The sequence below is a fragment of the Gavia stellata genome, chromosome Z (assembly GCF_030936135.1).
Source record: "Gavia stellata isolate bGavSte3 chromosome Z, bGavSte3.hap2, whole genome shotgun sequence".
Classification (NCBI taxonomy): Eukaryota; Metazoa; Chordata; class Aves; order Gaviiformes; family Gaviidae; genus Gavia; species Gavia stellata.
In genome coordinates, this window is record NC_082637.1 from 14,809,457 (window position 1) to 14,835,140 (window position 25,684).

Below are 25,684 nucleotides of genomic sequence, written 5' to 3' on the forward strand. Positions count from 1 at the left end.
GACCAATAGTAATACATATTGCTGCACAAGCTGATCCGTGGAGCCAGTCTATAGTATCCAGAATGAAGTATGCCTTGCAATGAGTAAACCTCTGTGTACCCAGTTTTCCTGTGTAGAAGTGGGGTATCTCATAGAGATACAAAAAGACGAGTAATTTTTGTAAAGACTATTAGTATGCTTGTTGGGTAGGTTAAAAATGTATTGTGAGTTAAAATTTATGGAAATCTCTTTAATGAACAAAAAAGCTCCCCTCATTTTCCACACTAAACAGGAAAGGATTGAGATGTTTTGCATTGATTACAAATAGGATTTATTAGGGTGAGAAAGCTAAACTTCTTTGTTAGCCTTTCTTAGTCTTTCAGACCTCCTGATGAGGCTACCTGTTACATGAATTTTCCCTCCAGCTTTTCCTGGGTGCCTTCAGCCCAGGACTGTGTCACAGAATCACAGAATGACAGGGGTTGGAAAGGATCTCTGGAGATCATCTAGTCCAACCCCCCCCCCCCCCCAGCCCTTACCCCGCCACAGCAGGTTCACCCAGAGCAGATTGCACAGGAGAGTGAGTCCAGGTGAGTTTTGAGTATCTCCAGAGGAGACTCCACAGCTTCTCTGGGCACCTTGTTCCAGTGCTCGAGCACCCTCAAAGTAAAGAAGTTCTCCTCATGTTTAGAAGGAATTCCCTATGACCAAGTTTGTGCCCGTTACCTCTTCTCCTGTCACTGGGCACCACTGAAAAAAGACTGGCCCCATCCTCCTGGCACCCACCCCTTCAGTATTTATAAGCATTACTAAGATCCCCCCCTCAGTCTTCTCTTCTCCAGACTAAAAAGACCCAAGTCCCTCAGCCTTTCCTCACAAGAAAGATGTTCTATTCCTCTAATCGTGAAGTTGTATAAACAACTTCTCTGCATATGGCAGCCTGAATCACGTTTCTCAAATACTGGTAAGGATGTTGGAGAGGCAGTGTTTGTAAGGAATGGTGAAGTCTGTTAAATGCCTCTAAGAAAACAGCTTGTACACCCAAAATCTTGTCTTTTTTTTTTTTTCTAGCTATATTAAATTGGGCCTGTTTAGAAACCTTGAGTAATTTTTATAAGCTTTTAGATATCTAATGGCTGCACTGTAAGTAGTAAAGAATTAGCTTTGACAGATACATGGGTAATAGGTTTATCGTTTTATGTATTGTAAATCTGAACAGGAAAGATGCAATGTTTTATGATTTTCAACACAATTTAATTCTCATTAAACACAAATTGATTTGGTGCTCAGGGGAAGTTTTTTATAGCTAGTGATTAACTTCTGTTTTTTTTTTACTTTCTTGTTCAATAAAAGACCTAGTGGTATGTTTAACTCCATTGTTCAGCTATTTCCTGCTCAAAAGTGAGCATCTACTACAGTATTGCTGAACTACTGCTTTGCCAGTGTTTTCTTTTTTCCTGGTTTTAAAACCTTTCTTTGATTTTAAATCGCTAGAATATGTATTTTGATCAGTTTCAAGTTATTTAGCTAAAGCTCAATGTGATTTTACAGAACTTAAAATGCACAATAATAAATCCAACACTATACTAATATACTGGCCACATGAATATCCCCAAAAGTGGTGTGATCAAGTGGTAATCCCATAACCTGTTTTCCACATGCCCTTAAGCCACCCTATCCTCAAAATTTAAGGGGAAGAAAGGTGGGATGTCGCAGTGTGCACTGAAGTTAAGCAGATCTAAGCTCTGTACAGTTTAATTACAAATACTCATGTTAAAAGTATTTTCCAAATAATTGCATGATTTATAGATATAAGATAAATACATTTCTATATTTAGTGGTTGTTTGCTTTGAAAGGGGTTGTGTAAGCTTTAGTTTTGTGGTGTGCAGTATGAAGTTTTAAGGTAGAGTTTTCAGAGATGAAAAGTCTTACAAGTTTTGGAGCCATTTTGAAGAATTACTGTACAACTAAGGACACGGATTTAGATAATGCAAAAAGATCATGTAAGATACTTCTTTTTTTTGGCCTAAATAGGGCGACCCTTTTGTTTTGGAATGGGAATCCAAGCCCAGATCTTATTTGGAAATTTTTCTGTAAAATTTATTTTGCTGTTCTTGATGGATTTTACAGCTGATGCTGCCAAGACAGAGTAATGAAAACTAGTAGTAAGATCTGAGACTTGCTGTAAATATTTTCTCCATTAATTGGAAGGTCCTTTGAGCAGATTTATACCCATGCTTTGGGAAAATGAGATAGTTGGATCTTTCTACAGTTACAGGGTGCTTTTTGCATCTGCTGACATGCAAAAGACGTAGCTCTCAGTAATAAATTCTTGAAATGTATGTCTTAACATATGTCTACTAGAAAGCTTTACTAGTGTGCGTGTGCCTTTTTAGATACAGTTTCTACCAGGCAAAGATCATAGTGTGTCTTTGGCATCTGGTCTATCACAGCGTTCCAAGATTATGCTCTTTTCACACCAGCTAGATTTTATTCATTATTTTGGCCATGGAATATTCACTTGTCTATTTGGATATTTTGTTTTGGTTTTCCTTATATAGAATTTGGGGGCTATATTGATATCTTCACAGGGTTAAAATTATTCCAGTGAAATGTCAATATTTAATAGAAACAATTTACAATGACTATTCTTAAACTTACTGAATATCACTACTACAGCTAAACAGCAGGCAAATCTTCCAGTTTCCCCCAAGTATGTAACATGCTTCATGCTTTGAAGAGGGCAGTCTGGCTACATCTGGAAATTTCTTGTGTAAATACAAGATGAAAGATATCCAAATATACTATATTCCCCTTTCAAACTTAGGTAAGTTTTCCATATCCATAATATCCCACCCTTTCATTCCATATGTATATATGCCAGACCTCTGCTCCAGAAACTGGAAATCACACACAAGCCTGCCAGCAGCAAATACTAACAGATTCATATATTATTCCTTTTTGTATATGTCTGGTTTAGCCAGTACATCACTATCTATACCCTGAAGCTAGCTGCAGTAAAGAATCTGACAATCATATGCTAAGATAAAATGTGCCCTGCTGTATTTCTAAGTGCATTTCTCTTTTATGTAATAAACAGTTTATAGTTAAGAACTATCTAAATGTTTGCACTATCTAATATAGTGATGAAAGGCAATTCTAAATCTTGAAGTCTGTCACACCCCAATGAAAATAGCATAGACGATTTTACTTCGGATTCATGTATGGTTAAAGGAAAAAGGCTTATCCCACACGGATTATATACGTGTCTCTGATTTACTATTTAGAAAAATAACAGTAGAGCTTACAGAGATAATTTTAAAACGACAATTTGAGAAGAAAAGAGTAGGCATTATAGCAAGGTGATTGGGTTTATTAATGTGTAGTGTTATTAATGTTAATGTAACATGAATAATGTTACAGAAATAGAAAGATAAAATAATGAAGAATAATGAAACAGAAATAGAAGATTCTTTTTGAGCTAGCTTTGTTATTTTAGAGAAAATTTTCCTTTTATGCAGAGGCAAAAAGTTAAAAGTACAGATACTACATTTCGTTCTAACAAGAAGTGAGCTCCAGAGTGGTATGGCTTATCAGAAGAATGGCTTTTAGATAGTGTAGTGTATGCATTGCTCAAGCAAGCTGAACACTTCATTGGTCTAGAGCCTGATAGAGTTTGTAAATTACAAGAAGAATTTTGTGCTTGATCTGTATATCAGGAAGCTAGTTTGGCATCCAAATGTTTCTCATTGTGGTTCACAGTATGTCACTATTTCTTGAAGCTAGTGAGGAGACGAACAGCAGGTTTATACTGTGAATTTTGTAAAATCAATGAAAAGTATATTTCTGTACAACTCTTCGTCATTAAGTTTGTTTTATTAGAGAAGTCTAAAACTCCCATATTTTAAAATACTTACAAAAGGAAAGCTGTTACAGCTTGATCAAGTGGATTTATTTAAGAACAAAAAAGGTAGGAAATAATGACCTCTGATCTGTGGAACATATTGAGTGAAGATTAGGTACTTCCTGTCTGCATATGCTTGCTCTGTCTTGTGGGTTGATTTATGGCCCTTCGCCCCCTTCCAGCTTCATATTTGGATGTATCTCTTGCAGGCTTCACTTTTCTCATCAATTCATAACTTCTAGAAAGCCTTCTATTTTGGGGTATTCATAAAGGGTAATGTGAAGTGAATTTTAGAAAATCGTGTACTAAGAGCTAGCCGGGTTGGGGTTTTAGGTTTGGGTGTTCTTAATAGAAAAGGAAGTTAGAAGTAGGGTTTTTTGAATGAAATGGTAATTCCAGACAATCCAAAATCTCAAAACTAAAAGAATGATTTGGAATTTTTAAACTTTAGAAATGTGTTTTATATTTCCCTTCGTAATTCTTCTCATTACTATAGTAAACTTTTCTTTTACTACTTATTTTTTTTCTTCTCTCACAATAAATATTACCAAATTTCTAACTTTTCCAGAGTTCTAATGTAGAATTTGGTTAGAAATTCTTCCCATTTAAGAGTTGTGTGATTTTCATGTATTCCGATGTCACTGACCACTATCAGAAAGTGGATACTGGCCTAAGAAACCAGTAGTTTAATGTTGTGCGGTGCTTGTGTGCTTTTTCATAACTGTTTAACTTAGAAAAAATAAACCTACGAAAGAGAAACAGACAGAAAAGTATTTGAATTTTTTTTTGTTCAACTGAATAAGAGTGTGATTTATTTTGAAATGTGCTCAGTTTTATGACATTAAGAAATATACTAATATTTTTAATACAGAAATATTCCCCATGAATCTGTTAGAAATTGAGAAGCTAAAAAAAAGAAGATAAATCATAGTGAAGCATAGCTTTTGTATGTAACATTAGGTCACATACACTTGACTCAGAGGAAGTTTGATAAAGAACAAACTATTTCTACATAGACAATGACTGCTTCACGGCTGCATCCATTAAAAGGTGCACTTCTGTGAGTGTACAGTTTTAAATGTGCTTAAATAGTTGGCCATAATAGACTACAGACTGCCATCAGTTTCTAAAGTACATCTCATAAGTCTAGTTAATTTTAATTAAAAAAAGTTTGCATGGCATTTGTAAAATTAATAATAAGATTCTAAACCAAAGAACTTATTTTTGTATCCCTAATTATCCATGAGAAGGTAAACTGCACAACTACATCATATTTTGGCAGCAGGTACAGAATGAAACCAATCACGTGAAATGAAAAGTACTTGTAATAATATTATATTTTTTAGATGACAGCCTTCAGTGAGCAAGTTTCTTTCAATTCTAGGTATAAATCTCATAATTAGAACCTAATTGAATACATGTGAGGCTTTCTTTACAAATAAGTAAAACTTCTTCCAATGTGAAATATTTTAAAATAAAGGGTTTTTTTCATGATCTCCCTATTTCCTGAAGTTTGTTTTCAGCAGATGTTAGTGTGAAACAGTTAGCAGAGAGGGTGGTGAAATAGGTGGAGCATTGTCCAGCTGTGTTTTATTTAATGTATAACTGCAGTGATACTATACAGACTGAAATCAGATACATCTGTGGAACAGCTGCCTTCCTTTACCCAAGTTCTAAATTTCTCATGAGATAGAGAACTAGATTTGGAGTTGGATATGACTACCTATACATTTCACACATTACGCATAAAGACATATAGAGTGTCTCTCTTTGTGTCTAAGTATGCCCACAAACTTATAATGAAATTCTAGTGTAATAGAATTTCTGAGTGTGTATAATGATTCTAAGCTCTAGTAATTTAAACAAGGTACTTTTAGATAATTCAACGTATGTAATTTTCATTCAGATTAAGCAATGCATAGGGTCTTAAAAAGAATGCCTTTATGGTAACTATTTCACTTTTTACCATGTATATATATTACTTTCAGATTGGCTTGTGACTGTTTTTTGCTCAAAGCAGTCACCTGTAATAGGCGCTAAAACTTAATTTATATTTAATTTTCAGTGTAATGCATTTTTTTAAGGTTGGGATAGGATGGCCAAATTAGAAAGTACTGTGCTAGTTCAGATGCAGAGAGTGAAATATTCTGAAAAAATCCAATTCATTTTATAATTGTGGACCATGTTTTTTATGGACATTAAGAGCTCCTGATGAATGTAGCTGCTGTGATCAGCACATACCCTGGTAAGAGCACGTAAATGGCACTGTATCCTAGCTCCCTAGCCTGTTTCATTGTCCTCACCAGTATATGGGTCTTTGGTCACGTTTGGAGAGCAGATTGACCCCAAGACCTGTAAGCAAACTTCATCTTGTTGTGGTCACCAGAGTACATTGGTGTGACCTTTTACAGGCTGTTTTACCAGGGCTTGCAAAAGCACAGCTAGTACAAGGTAGTGTGTTCTGGCCCTTGTAATGGGAGGGCTGGCTTATATTCAAGACACCTTCAAGAGCCTGAGTGATTTTTCAAAGCTAGAGACACCTGTTTTAGTCAGCAGAAAGCATTGCATTGCCAGCCATTGGCTTGTCACTTGTCACAAATGTGCAAATGCCTGCTCGATTTTGATGTTTGATGTGTGAAAGTGTGCTGCCAAACTGGGTAGGAGTTGACAGGTGTGTAGGAATGTTTTCTGTACTCCAGGCAGGTCACTGTTGTTTCTTTGCTATTGCATGGAGGTAGGAGAGCAAGGCAGGGCTGTGCTAATGTGTCCTCCTGTATGCCTGTGAGTATAAAAACAACTTCAGTTTTGGTTGTTCTCCTTCCGAAACAAATGTATTTATGTTAGAAAATGAATCCTTTGGTGTCAAGTTGGTAAGAGGTTTATATTGACAAACAAAAGCAAGGCAGGGTGCAAACTCAATTGCTACCTGTCTCCTTTTTTTTTGTCACTTTTAAATAATAGTTTACTGTATGTCCATACATGTTACGGAAAATGGAGTGGTGGTTTTGTTGGTTTTGAGTTTCTTTTTCTGTATGTGAGCTTGAGGATTGTGCTTGAGGATTAAGTGAATGATCTGTAATTGCTATTATTGGAAGAATATATATTTAAGTCATTGGTAAAATGCAGCTGTTAAAGAAGACAAAAGGATGTGACAGTGGACCCTAAAAGTATAAAGAGCCATTATCAAGGAAACAAAGAGGGAAAAGACATCAAAGTAATAATACTGGCAATGGGTTATTGATTGGCTTTATTACAGTGTGTTTTACAATGTGACAGAAAGGAGGTGACACATTGTGATGCATATAACAACATTTTTCTTATGATGAATGGTTAAAAGAGGTTAGATCTTCCAGGGAAATTGAGGAGATACAGTATCCAGGTAAGAAAATCAGAAGCAGCTGCCATTATGTTGAATTTAAGTTGCCAGTTAAACATTCACAAAGTGATGTCAATGTGAACTAAGATGTTCAGCAGACAGAGAAGGATGTACACTTTCTTGGAAGGTAGTTTTATGGCATGAAAATATTGGTAGTCATGATTGTGAATAAGATTTTTAAAAATACATTGTAGAGTGAGAAGTTCAGTGGCCAAGGGGATTGAGTAATGGTGAATAGCCAGTGAAACTAAGAGAGAGGATCACACACCAGAGGGAATAGTGGAGAAGGGAGCCAACATGTAGGGGGTGTACAGGAGATACTGGACCTCATAAAACAACGAAGAAGGGGAATAGAAAATAGGCACTTTTTTCCAAAGCTGACGAGAATGAAGATGGGGTAGCATTGCTGGATTTGTCAGGGATAAATCTGTTGAGACTCAGGAAGGAATTTAAATGGGATTGACAAGGAATGAGGATGGAGGAGAAGTCAGTATTGGACGAAAAGGCTGAAGTGTGAAAGAGAGTAATGGAGAGAGGGGAGGAAACATGCAGCTATTTGATGAAAAGTGGATGATGCAAATGAGATGTCTGAGAGATGACTTTCACAAACAGCAATTCATGTATGTCCCTATGCTCTGGAGATGCCACTGCTGATGGAGAAGAAATACAAAGTTGCCAGGCATGACTGTGAAATACTGTGCTGAAAAGAAACTGGAAGGCTGGGATGAGGAAATGGAAGGAATCTTTTTGTTGGATGGAGAAGAATTTTAGGGATGCTAGTGGTGAAAGAGAATTGTAGTCAGGAGAGATACTACAGACTATCACAAAAACATGGAAAAAGGAAAGGAAGAGAAAAGAGGGGTTTTAAGCAACATTAGAGGAGAAGGGTAATTGCAGAACGAAAAATTCTGAAACAATTCAGTATTCCTCAAAGACAAATTGGTATGGAGATACTACAGCCTGTTTGAGGGAGTCTTGGATGTTGATTAGGACATTTTTACTTTACCATAGCTTTAGTAATCAGATTATTATTTATATGAAATAAGACAGAAGGGATTAATTGATTTAAGGATGTTAATTCCAAACAAAGGAATTCTGTCCTCTTATACTTCAACAGTGATCTGTTTTTAATATCTATTAAAAAAGAAAACTAATTTTAAAAGCGATCCATGTTTGAAATATATTCAGGAATCTCACTGTAGAACAGCAAGCCATGTTTTTCTGAAAGATATTACAAGTTTTTCACTCTACCTAATGCTTGGGTACTTGATTGCCGCTCTGTAGGCTAGCTTGGAAACTTGATATGACAGGGTGTTGTGCAGTGTAGATGGATAAATATACAGTGAGTTTTTAAAATGGAAACATTCCTTTTCAAGTCATTTCAATACTGAGTGTCAGAAATCAAATCTAGGTATACCAGAGCCTCATCTTGCAGAAGCTGTGAAATCTTGGTTTTAAATTTAACTTATTTTACAAAGTATCTTTAATAATGAAAAATATAAAGGGGGGTTTTTTTGGGTTGAAGTTGATGCTACCAGAAAACCTGAACTGCCAGAGTTATTGAAGACAGTATGTTGTTTCTGAGCTAAATGCCAGATGAATTCAAATGCACTATTCAGTTCTAATTTGTTGTATTTGAACAAAACCACATTTTGCCAAAAGAGCTTTCAAAAACTGCTTATTGTACGCATTGAAACAGTGATTAACACTGTAATATTTTACTTGTAAAACCAGTAAATTTGTTATCTGTAACTTTGGGTTTACAGATTCTGAAGCTAAGTGGGAATTTATTTCTTTTCCCTGTGGAACACTGTGTTCAGTTAGTATAAACTACTTCAGAAAACAATTTTTGAAATTTTTTTCCACTTTGCCAATTTTTTGCTTTCAAATGTGCACGGTTTTTTTATGTGTTTGCTTATTTAGCTAGTCAATTATATAAAATTATTGTGAGAAAAAAAGCAATGAAGCAATCATGAAACTGAGACAGGAATATTGCTTGAAAAGAAAATAAAGTTTGCTTGAATTACCTTTTTTCTCCCCCCACCTCAACCCCAAATAAGCTTCTTACTTTTACATTTTACTTATACATAACTCTGGGGCCTAATCCTGAAGTTGCTGAACTCACCAGGTAAAATTCTGAGTTAAAGGTAACTGAAATTGAGGGTATTTGGCAACTCTGTGTCTTGTGGATTAATAGCAACATATCCTTGGTTATTAAAAAAAAAAAATGCATATCCCCCACCATCCACAAGTGCCCAGCTGACCTGTAACAGAAGAAAAATTAGTTTCAATTAACTTCTCAAAAACAACTTCTCTGAACAATTTACTTTGCTGAATGATGATAGCATTTTTTGTTTTCTAGACGATCTTAAAACAAATTTCAAGTATATGTGGTCCTTGAAAATCAGTGTTAAATATATTGAGCTGATAATCTCAGCTACCTTATGCAACATTATTTATAAACCACTAAGGCTCTGAGTTACGAATGCTTGTTTTATCACTGAAATACTTCATGTGACAAAATACCACTTAAGTTTTTAACTGAGACATTCTTCCTTCTTTGCCTTTCCACCCAAATAAATAAATCCATGTTTTAAAGAGTTTGTATTATTTTAATCAATAAGCAGAGGAGATACAGCATAGTGGTTTGCAGCACATTTTTTATTAGAAAAATCAAATAATGTGGAAGAAATAATAGCTTGCTATATGTTACAGGAAGTTTAGTGAAAATGACTGTTCATTTCTCACAGAAATACACCAATCTTGTTGGAATATACATGCTTTAGCTAATTCTATTCAATAAGTAAGTAAATTTATTATACAGCCACCTTTGATAATTCACTGCAAATTACACCTTTTTTGGCTCAAGTGTTACTGAACCAGAAATACTAGCTTTATGTGAATTTCTGTATATTTTCACTTACATTTCACTCTATTCACACTGTACCTCTATAAGATCGCTAAAGTAGGTCTTAAGCTTTGGGAGCACTGAAGACTGAAAGAAAGTGAGAAATTACATTGAATTATGGTGGGAATAACTTTGTGGCAGTTGCTTTTTAAAGACATCTTTGTAGCTTCTTTATATTTTTTTTCAATTTATTTTTTCTTGTTTATTGCCAGTAGGCAAAAGGCTACTTTTAATTGATATGAAACATCCAGTGTTGGCATAGGTGAGTTTGAAGCAATCTGTGGACTTTCAGTGGGTTTCTATTATATCTCAGCTATATTTTTAATGAAATTTTTACAGAATAACATTGATCAGGCTTGATTCTTTTCTGGAAGGTAAAGGAACCTTCAACAACTGGGCAAGTCTAAGAGTGATTAATTTATTTTTGAAAGATACCAAAGGAGGGGTTCGGGTGTTTTGGGTTGTTGGGTTATTTTTGTTTACAGAAGCCATATTTATGATAGTAAAGAGGAGGAAAATTGTAAATTTGCTAGGATAGCATGGGATGGGTTAGATAAGCTTTGAAAAGAAACCAAGGAACATTTCTATTGCATCCTTGTACGTTTTTCTCATGCAGTGTAAAAAATCCCCAAAGGAAGCCAACTGAATAGTTTCCAAAAGCTATTTTTACTAGTAATATTTATTGTTTCTGTGGCCAAGATAGATTATTTTCTCAAATGCAAAGTTTGACAGTGCAGCCAAACATTCAGCTGGCGTTTCATTTTCAAACCATTATGCAAATATTTATCAATGCTGTTAAGAAGCCACCTTTCTAAAATGGTTTCCTAAAATCTTTCTTGATGAATTAACTTAAACAAGAAGAAATTATTTCTGTGATCAGCAATATTCTTAGAAATTGAATGCTCTAAGTGGTGTAGGAAGCATGGGCAGATAGGAAGGACTTTCTCATCACTCCACAGTGTTTCAGAGATCTCTAAGGCATGCCAGCCTGCTTGCTTCCTTGTTTTGTCTAAAACTGCATATAGTCAAATATATCAGGTGCCTTGCCTCATTGCCTTCTGTGTAAGTGTTAGAGATTTTTTTTTCACTAGAAATCAACTTTTTGTCACCTGTAATTAACAAAATGCTAAATCATTTTTCACGTTGACTGGCTACACTGCTGTATGGCTTCTCTTCTAAGAATGCTGTTTTCTGTAACAGCCCAACATTTTCCTACTAAGCATTTCACACTTGTGTTTTTATTTTCGTTCATAGTTCCATGATGCAATGCATGATTCATTGCAAGGGATTGAAGATTTTATAAACTTCAAAAATAATTACAGAACTGCTATCTTTTCTTTTTTATTTTTCTGGTTATGTAGGTTCTTCATTGCAATACAGTTGCTCAAGAAAAGCTGCAGAATATTAAAAAAAAAAAAAGCCAAGTCTGTCATCTGTTCAGTAATTGCAAATAACTAGGAAAACTTCTCTATGAAATACATGTGAAAGGTTATTGGAGGGCATTGAACCACCACTGAGTGGGAGAGATAAAGAAATCCCAAAGACTTGCCTCCCCTAGAATATCATCCCTCCACCCAGAAAAAGGCCTTAGTTGCAACAGATGAGAATGTAATTGACACACAGGACAGTTAAATACAATTGCCAGTCAGATGTCCTGGTTATGGCAAATAAAGTTAGGTTACTGTATTCATAATTGGTTAATTAGGATTGAGAGAAAGGAAGAAGTGTTTCAGGTCTGCTAATGATACATGTAGATGTCAGTGAGTTAGAAAATCATGGAGAAGAGCAAATCATGTAACATTGTAATCATGTAAACACTGAAACCTCAAATTTCACACGTTAATCTTGTTTTGTATCAGTATGGTCATTATTGAAACAGCATCCATTTCTACACCACAGGAAGTGGTATTGAAGAGCTGTCAAATTGAAAGTCCAGAGATCATGTTTACAGAGACTTAAGGAAAGCATCTGATGTAGTGTGCAACTGCCTGCTCAGGGAAAAAATTGGGAAATTCCTGAATTCAGCTAGCATATGTAGACCTGATAGTTTGTAAGTGATATACTAAACCTAGAAAGTACAGTTACATTTCTTTTCTGGATTATAATTAAGAGCAAAGCAAATATGCTTCCTTCAGTAGCGATGACCGAAGTGGGGATGGGGAAATAGCCATTTGGAGAGTGTAACTTGTGCGCTGGGAACCTGTCTGTCTTCTCAGCTGTGATCACATCTCTGAGATTGCTGGCTGTCTCTGATGGGATCACTTTCAGCAGATCCAGACAGCTTTGCTCAGTTGTGACTGAAAAGAAGGCTTCTGATTTGTTTGTTTTCTTCTTGCAGCTTGATAGCTCATGCCTTTGTCACCTTGAGAGTGGCCTATGATAATATGTTATCTTGGGAGGCTTTTATGTTTATTAAAAATTATCATTTTTGCAGCTGAATATTGTCAGTGTAAGTTAATTTATGCTGCTGAAGGTGTCTTAGTTGGGTGAAATCACACGTTTAAATCTCAAACAGCCATACATGGCTTGGGATTTGCCTGTCTGGCATCTCTGCCCAGCTAGTTCTGCCTCACATTTGAAACCAGCATAAATCCCAATTTCCAGCTCTCTCAAAGAGTGATGGAAACATTCCTTGATGTGAAAGAGGGGGAACAGCTGGTAAGTGAGCATGGGAGGCATCTCTAGAGATGAGCTTCCCTGTTTAGAATACACCTTCCTTGTGCTGGAGCAAACTGGAGTAGATCGCACATTGCTAGTGGCACACTCAGTATTGAATAGAGTTCCTTTTGCTGTAGACAGGATTGTGCTTGCATGGTTGACTGTGTTCACGCTAATAAATGAGTAAAATTTTATTATGTGTCTGTGATACAGGGAAAGATTGGTATAGCAATCCTTGTAGATCTCACTTTCCCCAAGGTCTTCCTTAATTTACTGCCTCTGCTTTTAAAAAAATCTTGAAGATGTTAGGAACAAGAAGGAAGAAGAATGTCTTGGCTGGGACATTCGTTCTTTCATTAAAAGAAAAAAGTGGGGGCAGGGAAGCATTATAATCTTGGGAAAGTGTCAGCTTACTGTGAAATATTGTATCCTAGAAACAATGTGGAAAGTTCAAAAATGTCATTAGTTAAGTGTATTGTTGTTTTTCTCATGGACATGGCTTGGATTTCTGAGGTGAACAAACTGACTAGATCTATCTTCTGCTTTTCCTAGAACATGTTTTATTCAGGATTCTGGAGAACAAGAGCAGTTATGTGACGCAGAACTCTAACCACGCGGCTCTGTTGTAGGTCATTCATTTGTGATAAACACTTCATGTGGCCACTGTCTTCTTCACTTCTCGTATTGGTCCTCTTCGTTCCACCCAGATTTTTGTACAAAGGGTATACATTACTGATGCTCCAGTTATGTACCTTTTTTTTTTCTTTTCCCTCTTCCCAATCCTTTCTCTGGCTTCCTTTTATCTTCTGGTTCTCATCCTCTCTGTGAGGACTGTGGTGATATTGCAAACCCTGACATTTATCTGTTATCCTAGTTTTTTTGATACATGCTACTGCATCCTTTCTCACATGTGCTTCATGTTTTCTGCCTGTCATTTCAGGTTTCACACAAGTTCAGTCAGCTGTAATTGCTTAACAAAAATATATGTGCTAATACAAAGCTAGCAAGAAAGTGCTTACATTACTGGAGTTATTTGCTAGAAAGCCTTCAAACATGTTGCAGAATATAGAGTGTGTTACTGCAGAATTTGCTGAAATAACTAAACCTTTAAAAAATGTTAAGGACTGATGAACTTAAATTTTATATGGCACATGACTAGTACTCTGTAATAGCAGGCACCTCTGCAACAAAAGGAGAGGGATAATGAGGGAGAAATGTAGATACGCTTTGCCCTAGTTGTCTTTATATCTTCATCTAGTATTTCAATGCTCTTCCCTTCCCTTCCTGAATCAAACTTTTGAATTGTGTACATTAGTTCTGTTGTTTTATGTCTTTCCAGCAAGAAACATTCTGATAATTTTTTTTGCTAGTGATTTGTTAGCAAGATTAGACATCTGTTAAAAATGTTAAGAGGCCAGAGGCCAAACACATTATTTTCTTTGAAAACTGCAGCGAACGTTTGCCCCTGTATGTAAAAACTTCTTGTTCAACCTTCTATCATTTTTAGAGCAACCTTCAATCATTTTAGAATATTTGATTTAGTATTACAATTCAGGGTTATATTCCTTTGCAGAATAATATATGGAGGGCAAACTTGCAGAGCTCAAAGTTAGGAAAACAATCTTTTTACTGGTAAGCTGAGCAAATTTATTTTTAAAGACAAACAGAATTGCTGATGCAATTTTACTATCCCTTTCAGACGAGTCTCATTTTACATGAAATCCTAAGGTATTGAAGCTGGACAGAGTCCAGCTAAATTTGTTCTGTTGTTTCCATTTTTGTGATTAAGGGGCAAATAATGTCTTGAGTCTTGGATATCTGTATGTTGCTATTTTTCTTTTTCTATGGGACAGTTGGAAAAGGCTAAGAACTGGTCAAAGTATAGGTACTTCATTGAGGAGGCTCCATAGCGGGTCACATATTTAAGGTGACCTGTTTAATTCCTGAAAGATACAGTTTAGGTTTGATTAATGGATTCATAACTTCATGCTAAATAAAATCAGTATCTTTGACCATAGAAAAATAAGAAAACTCCTGAAACATTATGTGATTTACTATCTATCTGTCTACATATATGTGTGTGTGTGTGTGTTTGGGTTTTTTACTAGTAAAACATAAAAGAAAAGGCATTCGTTGGACATCAAATGTCTTTCTTTAATTTGTATCCAAAACAAAACAAAAGGAAGGAATTTCATATTGAGGATGAAATGAAAGAAAAAAAACCAAACCACGCCCTTGCATTAAGTTGGGCAGCAAAATGTAAAAAACGGTTATTTTAATACATGTATATCAGTGTGACATTGCCAGGGAGGGCTGGGGGGTGTTGAGTAGTCAAGTGTTGTGGAGCCCAAACGAAGCTTTTCCTGTTTATTTGAAATAGCTAAATCCATACTGTAATCTTTCTGTCATTTTTTTAGATGTGATTATTAACCATATATGATGTTTTTGCAAGTGTCAATGGTATTTCTTAGACAGAAAAATACATCACTTTAATTACTTGTTAATGTTTAACAAATATTACAGAAAATTTATTTTCTGATAGCCAATTCAGTTTATTCTTCATATGTTACCACATACTTGGAAAATTTTATGTAATTGCATACATAAAATACGTTTCTTAGTATTTATAAACACCCCCACCAAAGACATACAGTTGTAAGCTGCAATCTGTTCATAGAGTTTCTCCAGGATATGCACAATTGGCTAGAAGTGACAGTATTTTCAAAACAAGTACTATGGCTGAATGTAGGCTATTACATTCTATCTCCAAATACTGTAAGAAGTATTTACTTGATGTTTGAAGTCCTCCTTTGTTTCTTGAAGAGTTGTTTGTGGAGGGAATGACTTGCATGACTCCTCTAAAACTTGACTAAATCTGCACACTGAAGTAAGCTTCCAGTCATTATTAATGTCATTACACGAAGATTCTCTAGGTTTTGGACCAAATTTAGAGCAAATATTTGAAAGGGTAAACAACATTACTTACTTTACTATCTTGAGTCTTTTGCATACAAAATAGCAAATAAAAAGAGCCTTAGTAAGGTGCAAAGTAAAAATTTAGAAGGTACAGTAACTCAGGATTCCTGTGTAAGCTTAATTCAGTCTGTGTGTTTGCATTTTATGATCACATACTCCTTTTTTATTTGGTAGAACTGTGTCTCTTTTAACGTATAGATTGGATAGTAATCACTAAGCAGCTGCTCAGTATTTTGTCCTCTTACTGTTCAGAGTGTGATTCTAGATTACTGCATGCTGTTGAAATCCTCATTGGAAAATATATGCTTCTGTGTATATTTTTTTTTCGCCCATCACTATGGTAAATAAAAGACTTAAAGGTCATTAATTTTTCATCTTCCCCTCTATATGAGAAAGGGCATGTTTTAATCGTCATCTTAACAGATGGGAGATACAGTTCCACAGGCAACCTTTAATTCTTGAATGCTTTACTTTACAACTATGTGAACTAGTTTTATGCTAGGAAAAGAGGGCAAATGAGAAGTGTAGTTTCCTAGGTGTTAAAAAAGGAGTCAACCTGTCTCAAATTCCTTCATCTCTGTTTCTGTCTTTTCCCTTTTCTTCCATTTTCCCTTCCTGTGTATGAAAGGCATCTTGGTATCTTAGCTGAGACTTTTGTTTTTGGTTGGGAAGTAGGAAAGCTTGACTTTACAAAAGTGCTAAAATTTAATTTGAGGTTCCTCCCTTTTTAATAGAATTTTTAGGGATTTTACTGAATAGTGACTTAATAAATAAGAAGTCAGCTCTATACAAGAACAAAATGTTAACTTGAAAGTATTTTCTACCTTTCTCTAGGATTATCAGCAAAATAGAAATAATTAAAAATAAACACATATCATTCTGAAACTTGAATTTTATTGCAGTTAAATGAAACACAAACATCAGAATATCAGAGCTTTGTTCCATTATATAAACCATGAATTTTGTCAGGGATTAAATTTGGTAACAGTAAATTCTTCCAATCCTTTTAAGTCCTTTACAAAGTATGTATATTGTATTTTGGTATTTTTTGTAACTATAAGCCTGCTTAGGGGAGTGTTGAGAACTGTCTTACAATGTATTTTTATCTTAACCAGGCATAATTACCTTTCTTCAGTGTTAGTGGGAGTTTTCCAAGAGCACTGATGCTATGTAAATGTGGACTGTATAATTAAACCTATGAAAAAGTCAAATTTTGCATTCAAGCTCTTATTATGAAAGCCTATTCTGAAACATACATGACATTTTTAAAAGGTTGTAGAAATACTTAGCTTCTGTACCTGCTAAAAATGCAGGGTTTTCTCTGCAAATTTAGGGATAGCAGCAGAGTACAGAAAATGCTATAAAGCATAAAAATGTCCTGTCTCGAAACAAGCAAATTTTTTAATGTTTTATTTGTTGGATAAACAGGTACACACGAAGTTCCACTGCAAGCAAGCCCATGCTCCAGGCACCGACACTTCATGCTTGACGTTTTCCTATGATGGTACTGTCCTTGCCAGCCGGGGAGGTAGGTGATTGAAAGAAGCCTTTGATGCGTTGAATGTAAGACAATTTTAACTTTATTAAGTGAACTAGTTCGGTAAACAAACAATTTAAATCGTATAATCCTTAAATGGAGGTAAGATAGTGAAATCAGATACTAGTGATTTAAACCTGAAATGTTTTACAATTTACATCTTTTATTTTGATGCACCATGCAATACTGTGTTCCTGAAAGTGCATTTTACAGCACTTAAGGAATTGCTGTTTATATTACATAGATCCTGATCTGTCTTCTTGTCTAGCATTAATAATACACCAAAAGGAAATTATTAGCTTAATTAAAAACAAAATGAGACCAGTTTTGTTATTTAGTTCTTTCCGGGAAGATTACTGCCTCTCAGTAACAGTATCTCTGTTCTGGAGTTATTAATTCCTCAAGCAACTTTCTTATGCAATGTCCTTTTCTGTTCTAATCGGAATTTTAATGTAATTTATATTACAAACATCAAGAGGTGATGACTGGAAGTGAATGACCAAGACGTACTTGAATGGCAAAAAAATTTGAAATGTCTACAGGACAGGAAAAAGACACTTGTTTTTTTAAACTTCACATAAAACTTTTATAAAAAGCCTTAGCTAACAGAACAACTCTTGAGAAGGCAAAGATATATTTGAAGACTCATTCACTCCAGTATTAGAAGTATTGGATAGGATGGTCTCTGACTAAGACAGCTTTTCATACAGAGGTTTGTCTACCCAGTATTTTGTGGGCAGGTGCAAGCGTACAATCTGAGCTGTCTGGATGGAAACCAGCTGTAACCAGAAGCTACGTGTATGCATTAGCATGGCCCCACGGCCAAATAAACAGGCCTAGGGAGAGCCAGTCTTATGTTCATGTCAGCTAGCATTGTACCTAACATATGTACAGGACATCTGTTCAGTTTGGTATGTAGACAGAATGAGATTACATGTACAAAATACCAGGATAGAGGTATTCATAGATGGCAAAAGCTCTGAATTGGGGTGTGTGCTTCCAAGGCAAGGGCTGTAGCTTGCAATTGCTTTGTGTGCTCCCCCACCCCCTGTCCCTGATGAGTAGAGTGACATTGGTGGCTTTCATAGCGATATGCAGCTGCTATTGGATGCTACCTCTCTGACTTCTTTGTATGTCTTGCAACATTTGTAGGATTCCAAACATGTTGCCCAGATCACATCTTCCAGATTAAGATGGTAGTCTTGTCCTCAACAGCCCTAGGCTTACTAGGGCATGCTAATGGCATTTGGATTGTTTCTTAATTGCTGTTCAGGCTCCTGGATCCAGAATTCTACTGCCCCTGTACTCATCATGAACAAGTCCTAAGTGGTTGGGGTAAAAACTCTCAACCTTGCTGGTCCTTACTGAACTAGATTGTTACTATGTGAGAACCTTCTGCTCCTTGGAAAGTAGGTGAACCATCTGTCTTTCAGTTCTGGACTAAGTGAAATGCTGCATCTGTCTGCCAGTGGTGTTGCCCCCGAAAAATTCACACAGGCATAATTTATAAGATTTAAGGAGAAGCGTCAGTGTATTTTTAAATATCAACAGCAAACAAGGCTGACACTTATGTGAGGAATATTTACTAGTCCTGTCTTGAAACCTCCATTTAGGTAAATTCTCTTAGGTTTCACATTCATGAATGTAGATCACGTAAATGACCTTTGCTTATTTTTATTGCATGTGGCACTTTTGGTTGCCTGCTCTTCCTCATCTGACTCCAGATTTTGTGTCATGTTGAGCAGACTTTCACTTACTTAATGTTTTATCTACCATGCTCTGCTCTGAGCTATATAAAATGTTGATTGATTGTTCACAGAATGTAAGACTGTACGGAAATTTGGCCCCTCAGTGTGGATAAAAGTGCTACCTTTGTCTAGTGCATTAAAAAAAAACCCCTCTGTGTGTGTTATACTAGAGAATAAGGAGGATTCATACCTTATTTTGACTTGTTTGGTTAGTGCTTTAATATGAGTATTGCTTTGGATCTGTACCAACAAAAACAGATGTGGATTCAGCATTCATAGATTAACACACCTGCCAAGTGCTGAGGATCAAAGAGATGATAGTTGTTTGGGGAACAGGGACTTTCATTGAAAGCCTGATTGACTCTCCTGCATCTGAGGTAGATTCTGTGTTGGATAGGAGAGAGATGAGGCAGGGCTCAGCTGCAAGCACAAGGGAAAATGAAAAGCTAAAGAGCTGCTTTTGAGAGTTCCCACTCTTACTCTTGTTGGGTATTAGGTAGTAACTTGACAGAAAGGTAAGAAAGTGATATTTTTGCACACTTGTAACCATGAAAGTAATTTTTTCTAAATACAGTGAGGATAGTATTTGGGGAATGTTTTCTTTGTTTAGCAGTGAAGAGGTAAGCATTAGGACTGGACTTGGGGTCCTATTATAAAAATTTAAAAAAACTTTTTTCACTCCTCGTATGTACAGGATTTATGGACTTAGATTTTGTCATAATATAAAGCGAAGACTTCCTTAATTCCATGATCTCATGATAGATATTAGTTTGGTTCGTTTATTTTCTGTGCAGACTCAGTGCCATCTTAATCAGTAAACTTATATAGGAAAATAAGTTCACCATAGTTAAACCCAAGAAAAAATACTCACATCTAAGCCTATCAGCTCAAAAAAATTTTTTGTGGGTTTTTTTGAGGTTTTTTTTAGTTTTAGCTGTATTTCTCTTTTAACAATGTTCTTGAGGAAAAATAAAATGTTTAATCTTGAAGTTGCTTTAAAAAGTAGAAATACCTTGAGTACACCTTCCTGTATATTCAAGGATTACGCAGCAGCATGTATAGTGACTTTCTGTTTTGTGTGGAGTAATAGTATATTGCTCTTTATGGTAAATACAAACATTAGCATTTAAAAAATCAAATGTTTTTACGTCAAGTAATATTTCTCAGGAGCTGAACGCTGACATCAATTTCAAACAATGCCAAAAATGCATTCATTAGCTTTAGTAGGCATAGTCAGCTGTTTGTAATACTTGGAGCTGAAATGGCTTTCTCAAAGTCTTCCAGTATCCTTCACTTCCATATGTTTAAAGAGGGTGATGCACTTAAATATTTGACCAGACTGGCATGGATACAGGTGATGGTGACAGCTGTTCCAAGTGTAAGTGCAGAATCCCCAATTTGTGACTTCCCTCCGAAGGCCTTTGGCTCAGCGTGAGTGTGGTTGCAACCTGTGGTGCCTCCAAAGGTCATTGTTTAGCTGTTGCAGCCCCTCTTGCAGAACCAGTGCAGAATGCAGAAGCATATACCTTTTTCTGTAAGGTGCCTCTCCTCACATACATAGTATAAGCCTTCACAGAAAAGCTCAGAGTTTAAACATGATATATTCTGGTGCTCCCTAATGGTAACCCTTGTTATGCTATGCCTTTCCTATGCTGTATTTTCTTTTTTGAATTCTCATTTCCTGTGTTTCTTTGCTTTCCCCAATGAACTTTGTGAATTTCTATCCTTGAGCTTTGCTTTCAACACAGGACTCCCTCTTTAAAATAGGTGCTTCTTGAAGGGTGTTGCTGACTTCAGGTTTTTGAGTTTCTGGCAACACTTTTGTGTCTTTTGGGCCCTTTTGCATCCATGTACTTGTCTTCCTGGTCAGCTTATCTTCTGAAAAGAAAAAAAAAAAGGAGATAAGATCTTTGTTTTATTAGTGCATTGGCCTTATTTTGACTAAAAGCTGTTTGCAAAATGCCTATCCTGGCTCACCAAAGACTGTTTTTCTAGGACCTAATTGTTACCTCTTGATAAATCCATCTCAGTACCATTGGCATAATGGTGTCTGACCTGATCATATCAGACTAAAGCCTGTTTATTGGTATCCTTCTTATTAAAATGGCAAAGAATAGAGTTGGAAATGCTACTAAAAATGCTATAAAAGCTTTAAATAATCCTGCCAGGCTTTGGAGAAGTCTGCTGTCAAGGAAAATACTGAATGATCTGAGTGGACTATTTTGAATGCTTCATCCTGAACTGCATACCTTCTGTTTATATGTTCTTGATTAAGGGTAATTATTTTTGTCCATGTATGAAGTAATCAAAAATAGATCAGTAGTGCTACAGCTCTCGTAAAGAAGCCTCTTAAGGATTGATGGAAGGATGCTACCAAAAAAAATCTTTGGTGTTCTCGAAAGTTAGTATGTCTGTTTTCTTAGTGACAGTGATTTCAACTCCAACTGCAGATTAGATTCAGAAACCAGTATTGTATTTGCAACACAGAAAATTTTAATTAGAAAAAGTTAATTTGGGCAAATTCTTAATGATGGTGAGAGTTTCACAGCATTGGCCAAGTCATTCTAATAGCATTTCTCCCTTTCCAAATGCTTAATCATCTATTTCTGCACAATGTAAGACAGTGTTGATTTGAAACCAACCACAACTTTTTGAGTCCTTCTAAAGTCTTCTAATTTTTTAAACCAGCAGATTACATTTTCTTGTTAGCAGAAGAGCTATAGCTAAATGTCTGACTGTATCTCTCCTGCTAAAGCCTGGCAGGACTACAGCTTGAAGATCATGTCAAGGCTTATTCCATTGGGAACAGAACAGCCTTGGCTGCTAGCCTTAAATCTGTCCCTATCCAGGAAATTTGCAGAGTGGCCAAATGGTATCCTTTGCATACATTTATAAAGTGCTGGTGCTTTAGATACAACATCTCGCCTATAAGTGTTTTTTTGTTAGGGGCGGGAGGGAAAAGGGAGGGTTCGTATTACGAGACCAAGTGCTTTGAAGTGCTTGGGATGGAGTCTACTGGGAAACAATAAGAAAACAGATATTCCCAAAATAGGGACTCAACATTTTTCTTTCTTGTCACTTTTTAACTTCCCAATGAACAGAAATATACTCTGCTCTAGACATCATTTATTTAACTTGTCCACTACTTAAAAATATTTTGTAGTAAGGAGTTATCCTAGTCTTTAATATAAACATACATGATGTACGGGGCCACACATTACTGCTTTCCCTGTAAAGGGTGCTGCTGGCCTTGATTTCTTTTGTTACAGCATGTTACTGGGTTGGTTTGGTTTTTTTAAAACATTTTATTTCCAAGGCCTCCTTTAAGCTCGGGATCTCAAAGGTTTTGAACCCATAAAATACTTTTAGGCAACAAAATTACTTCCCTGCAAGGTTTGTGCTTTGGAAGGAAGTAGGTCTGTGGATTACTAGTCACTTGCCTCCTTTTCCTCCCAGGTCAGGAAGATTTTGTAACTTTTTGTCTAAAATTAATCTCTGGGTATTTTTAAAGAGAATTGTTTGAAAGTCCTTCTTTTCACCCTTGAAAGCGCTGAGGCACTGATGTCAAATGTAAGATGTCTATGTGCCTGAGTAAGGTGCTTCAAATTCTGTAGCTCATCTCATGCTGGAAATACGTATCCCAGAGGGATGGTCAGCAGAGATGTAGATCTCTCTGAGAATAACTAACTAATCTCTTCCCCGGCCCGCGCCCGCCCCCCCGCCCCCCCCACAACTTTGTTGATATGTCGTAACTTTTTGAAAAGGAATAAACAGCCTGACTTTTACTGGCCTGCAGTCACACCATGTTTATCAAACAGATGAGAATTGCTATAAATGTCTTGCTGTAACCTCGATTTTGGCTTTTATGGCCAAAGGTGGTGTGGAGGGGTGTGAAAAGGTTTCGTTATAGCAAGTGTGGATTCACTTGCTTCCCTTCTCCCCCTTCCCCAAGGACTGATTCCAGGGCCTGTTCTCCGTACTGAGATTGCAGTTTGTTGCTGATTGCCTACTGAAGAAGGGGGAAGGCTTCGTGTGCCTTCCATTCTTCCTGATCATTTTTCAGGGCAGGTAGAAACCAGACACATAAAGCTTGTTTAGTTTTTGATCTACACCATCCATAGTAATACTTTAATTTCTTTTGATATCTTAGAAGTTAAATTTACTCCTAGTAGCAAAGCACCAATGCTCACAAATACAGAATAAATTAGTTTTTGGGGAATCTGATTCCACTGTGGATAATGGTTCTTGGTAGGAGGGATTGCCATGGCAGAGTTGAGACACTGAGGAGAAATTTCTGATCTATTGGAGTGCAGCAAGTGGAACTTTTCATAGTCACTTAGGGACAAAAAACTTCCAAACCATCCCCATCTTGAATGTTTCTACCATATTATTCTGATCTTTTTGTGTCTGAATTAGAGAATGAAATTTTCTGCACAGGTCTAAATGCCTGACTTAAATTCTTTATTGCTAACCTTCGTCCCTTTTTGTTTCGTAGGAGATGATACTTTAAAGATATGGGATATTAGACAATTTAAAAAGCCTCTTAATTCAGCGGAAAGACTGCCCAGCTTCTTTCCAATGTAAGTATTCTAATTTATTCCTGATAGTAGAAATAGTAGTAGTTGTGCTGAACGGGAGGGAGTCTACTGGAGCTCTCCTCCTCAGTTCTCACTAGAGCCAGAACTGTGCAGAAAGGACTGCATAGGGAGGACTGTGCAATGAGGACTCTTGGCTGTTTTAGGGCTTCATGTTGCTTTAAAAGATCTTGTATTTTTTGTGATAATTCATGGCTAGCTTTGCTTGTTTTATGCCATTTTTTGGTCTCATATGTCTTATGTCTAATTAGATTAACAACCGTCCAGGAGGAGGCCAATTCATTGCCTTATGTTTGTGTAATGAGATACATAAGTAACCCTCATTCTTATTTGGTCTATGATTAATAAAAAAAGACCTGGATTGAAAAGTAGACATAACATGAAGGTGCATGGTATGAATTCAGGTTATGATGTTAGAAGTACTGATGACTGTGTTCTTTGGTACTAAAAAAAACTATTGTACTGCATAGTGCTAAGTATTGTATTTAATATTTTTATTGGTATTACCTGCAGTCCTATAGCTGCAGCACAGCCAAATCTACCTCTAAGGACAATTTATGCTTTTGAAATAAGATCTTAGAATGGCAGGTCATGGGCAGCTCAATCTTGACTGCAATTTGTAGCATAGAGGAAAAGTAAACAGACAAACATTTGTTGCCACTGTATAAACACACTGCCTTGCATTATTGAGGAATGAATCATCAGCAAAAAAAAGATTTCATGATTGATTTATATTTTTACTTAATGATGATAACCAGATTTGAAAATACTTGTTTGTGTGTTTGCACATGTTTTCATGTTGAAAAGTTTACAAGACTTTTGAGTGGAGGATAATTTTCTTGGGAGGAGGATTTTTATTATATCTGTCAGTTTTGCACATTCTGTGCACAGCTCTAATTGTAAATGTGAACTGTGTCTGATAACTATAGTAATAGATGACAGCTGACAAAAGATTTTTTTAAAGCTTTGTCTTGAAAGTATTAACAAATAGAAAGGTTTATTTTTAAGGAGTGCAATTTATATGTAAGTACATTAATTACTGATTTGCCCAGTATCATGATTTGTTTTCTTCAACAGGACAGACTGTTGTTTCAGCCCAGATGATAAAATACTCGTCACAGGCACCTCTGTTAAGAAAGGTGGTGGCAGTGGGAAGCTTTTTTTCTTTTACCGGGAGACATTCCAGAAGTTGTATGAGATAGAAGTTACAGATGCGGTATGTATTTTAGTTTTCTTTTATCAACTATTCAGAATATAAATGAAATCATATTCATATGCTTCACCCTCTCCCACCCCGCCCCCACCCCCTCATACAGGTAATGACCTACTAACATTACTTTAATTTTTCTACTCCATATTTAAATGATAGAGGTGGAGTGGTCTGAATAGGTGCTATTCTCCTTTCGATTAAAAAAAAATAGAAGAAAATCTTGGGACAAGGTGTTTAAGCACTAGGATAATCCCTGCTTTGGTGTTACCATAGCATTTCTCGAGGATTTCTGTGAACCCTTCTAGATCTGTGAAGTGAGGCATGAATCTTAAAATTAATACATATTTATGCTGTTTACTCGACCAGTTATCATGCTGAAACAGCTGCATAAGATAAAGTGCAAGAGGTAGATTGTTGTAGGAGCTCTTCTGTCCTTGGGCACAAGAAAGAAAATAGCTTAGCAATTCCATTCACAATTAATTTGGACTTCTTAGAGCTACGTGTCTGGATGTGGTCATGATGGCATCTCCATTTAGTGGTGTTGAAGGCCAACAGCAGTGTACAGAAACTTCACTTGAGCTTTAAGACTGCAAGAATGAGAAGCTTGTCAGTGATGGATCATGTATCTCCAAAAGAAATTAAATAGTGAGAATTACTGCTCACCAACCTGCCTGTTTCGTGTTCAAGGGAAGTAAAATTTTCTTTTGTTGACATTGTTTCCCAGAAAAATGACCTTTAATTCTCTGAAATAGAGGGTCCGTTTATCTGCTGATGTTTATGCTACAGCAAAGT

General features: G+C 36.2%; 1 protein-coding gene across 1 annotated transcript in view; it reads left to right on the plus strand.

Annotated features, from left to right (window-relative positions):
• Positions 1-25,684, plus strand: part of WDR70 (WD repeat domain 70) — a 144,618-nt gene that overhangs the window by 88,316 nt on the left and 30,618 nt on the right. The window contains exons 15-17 of the mRNA XM_059833437.1: positions 17,231-17,330; positions 23,583-23,667; positions 24,760-24,898. Of these exons, the coding sequence (XP_059689420.1) occupies positions 17,231-17,330; positions 23,583-23,667; positions 24,760-24,898 (324 nt within the window). The remainder of the gene's footprint in view (positions 1-17,230; positions 17,331-23,582; positions 23,668-24,759; positions 24,899-25,684) is intronic.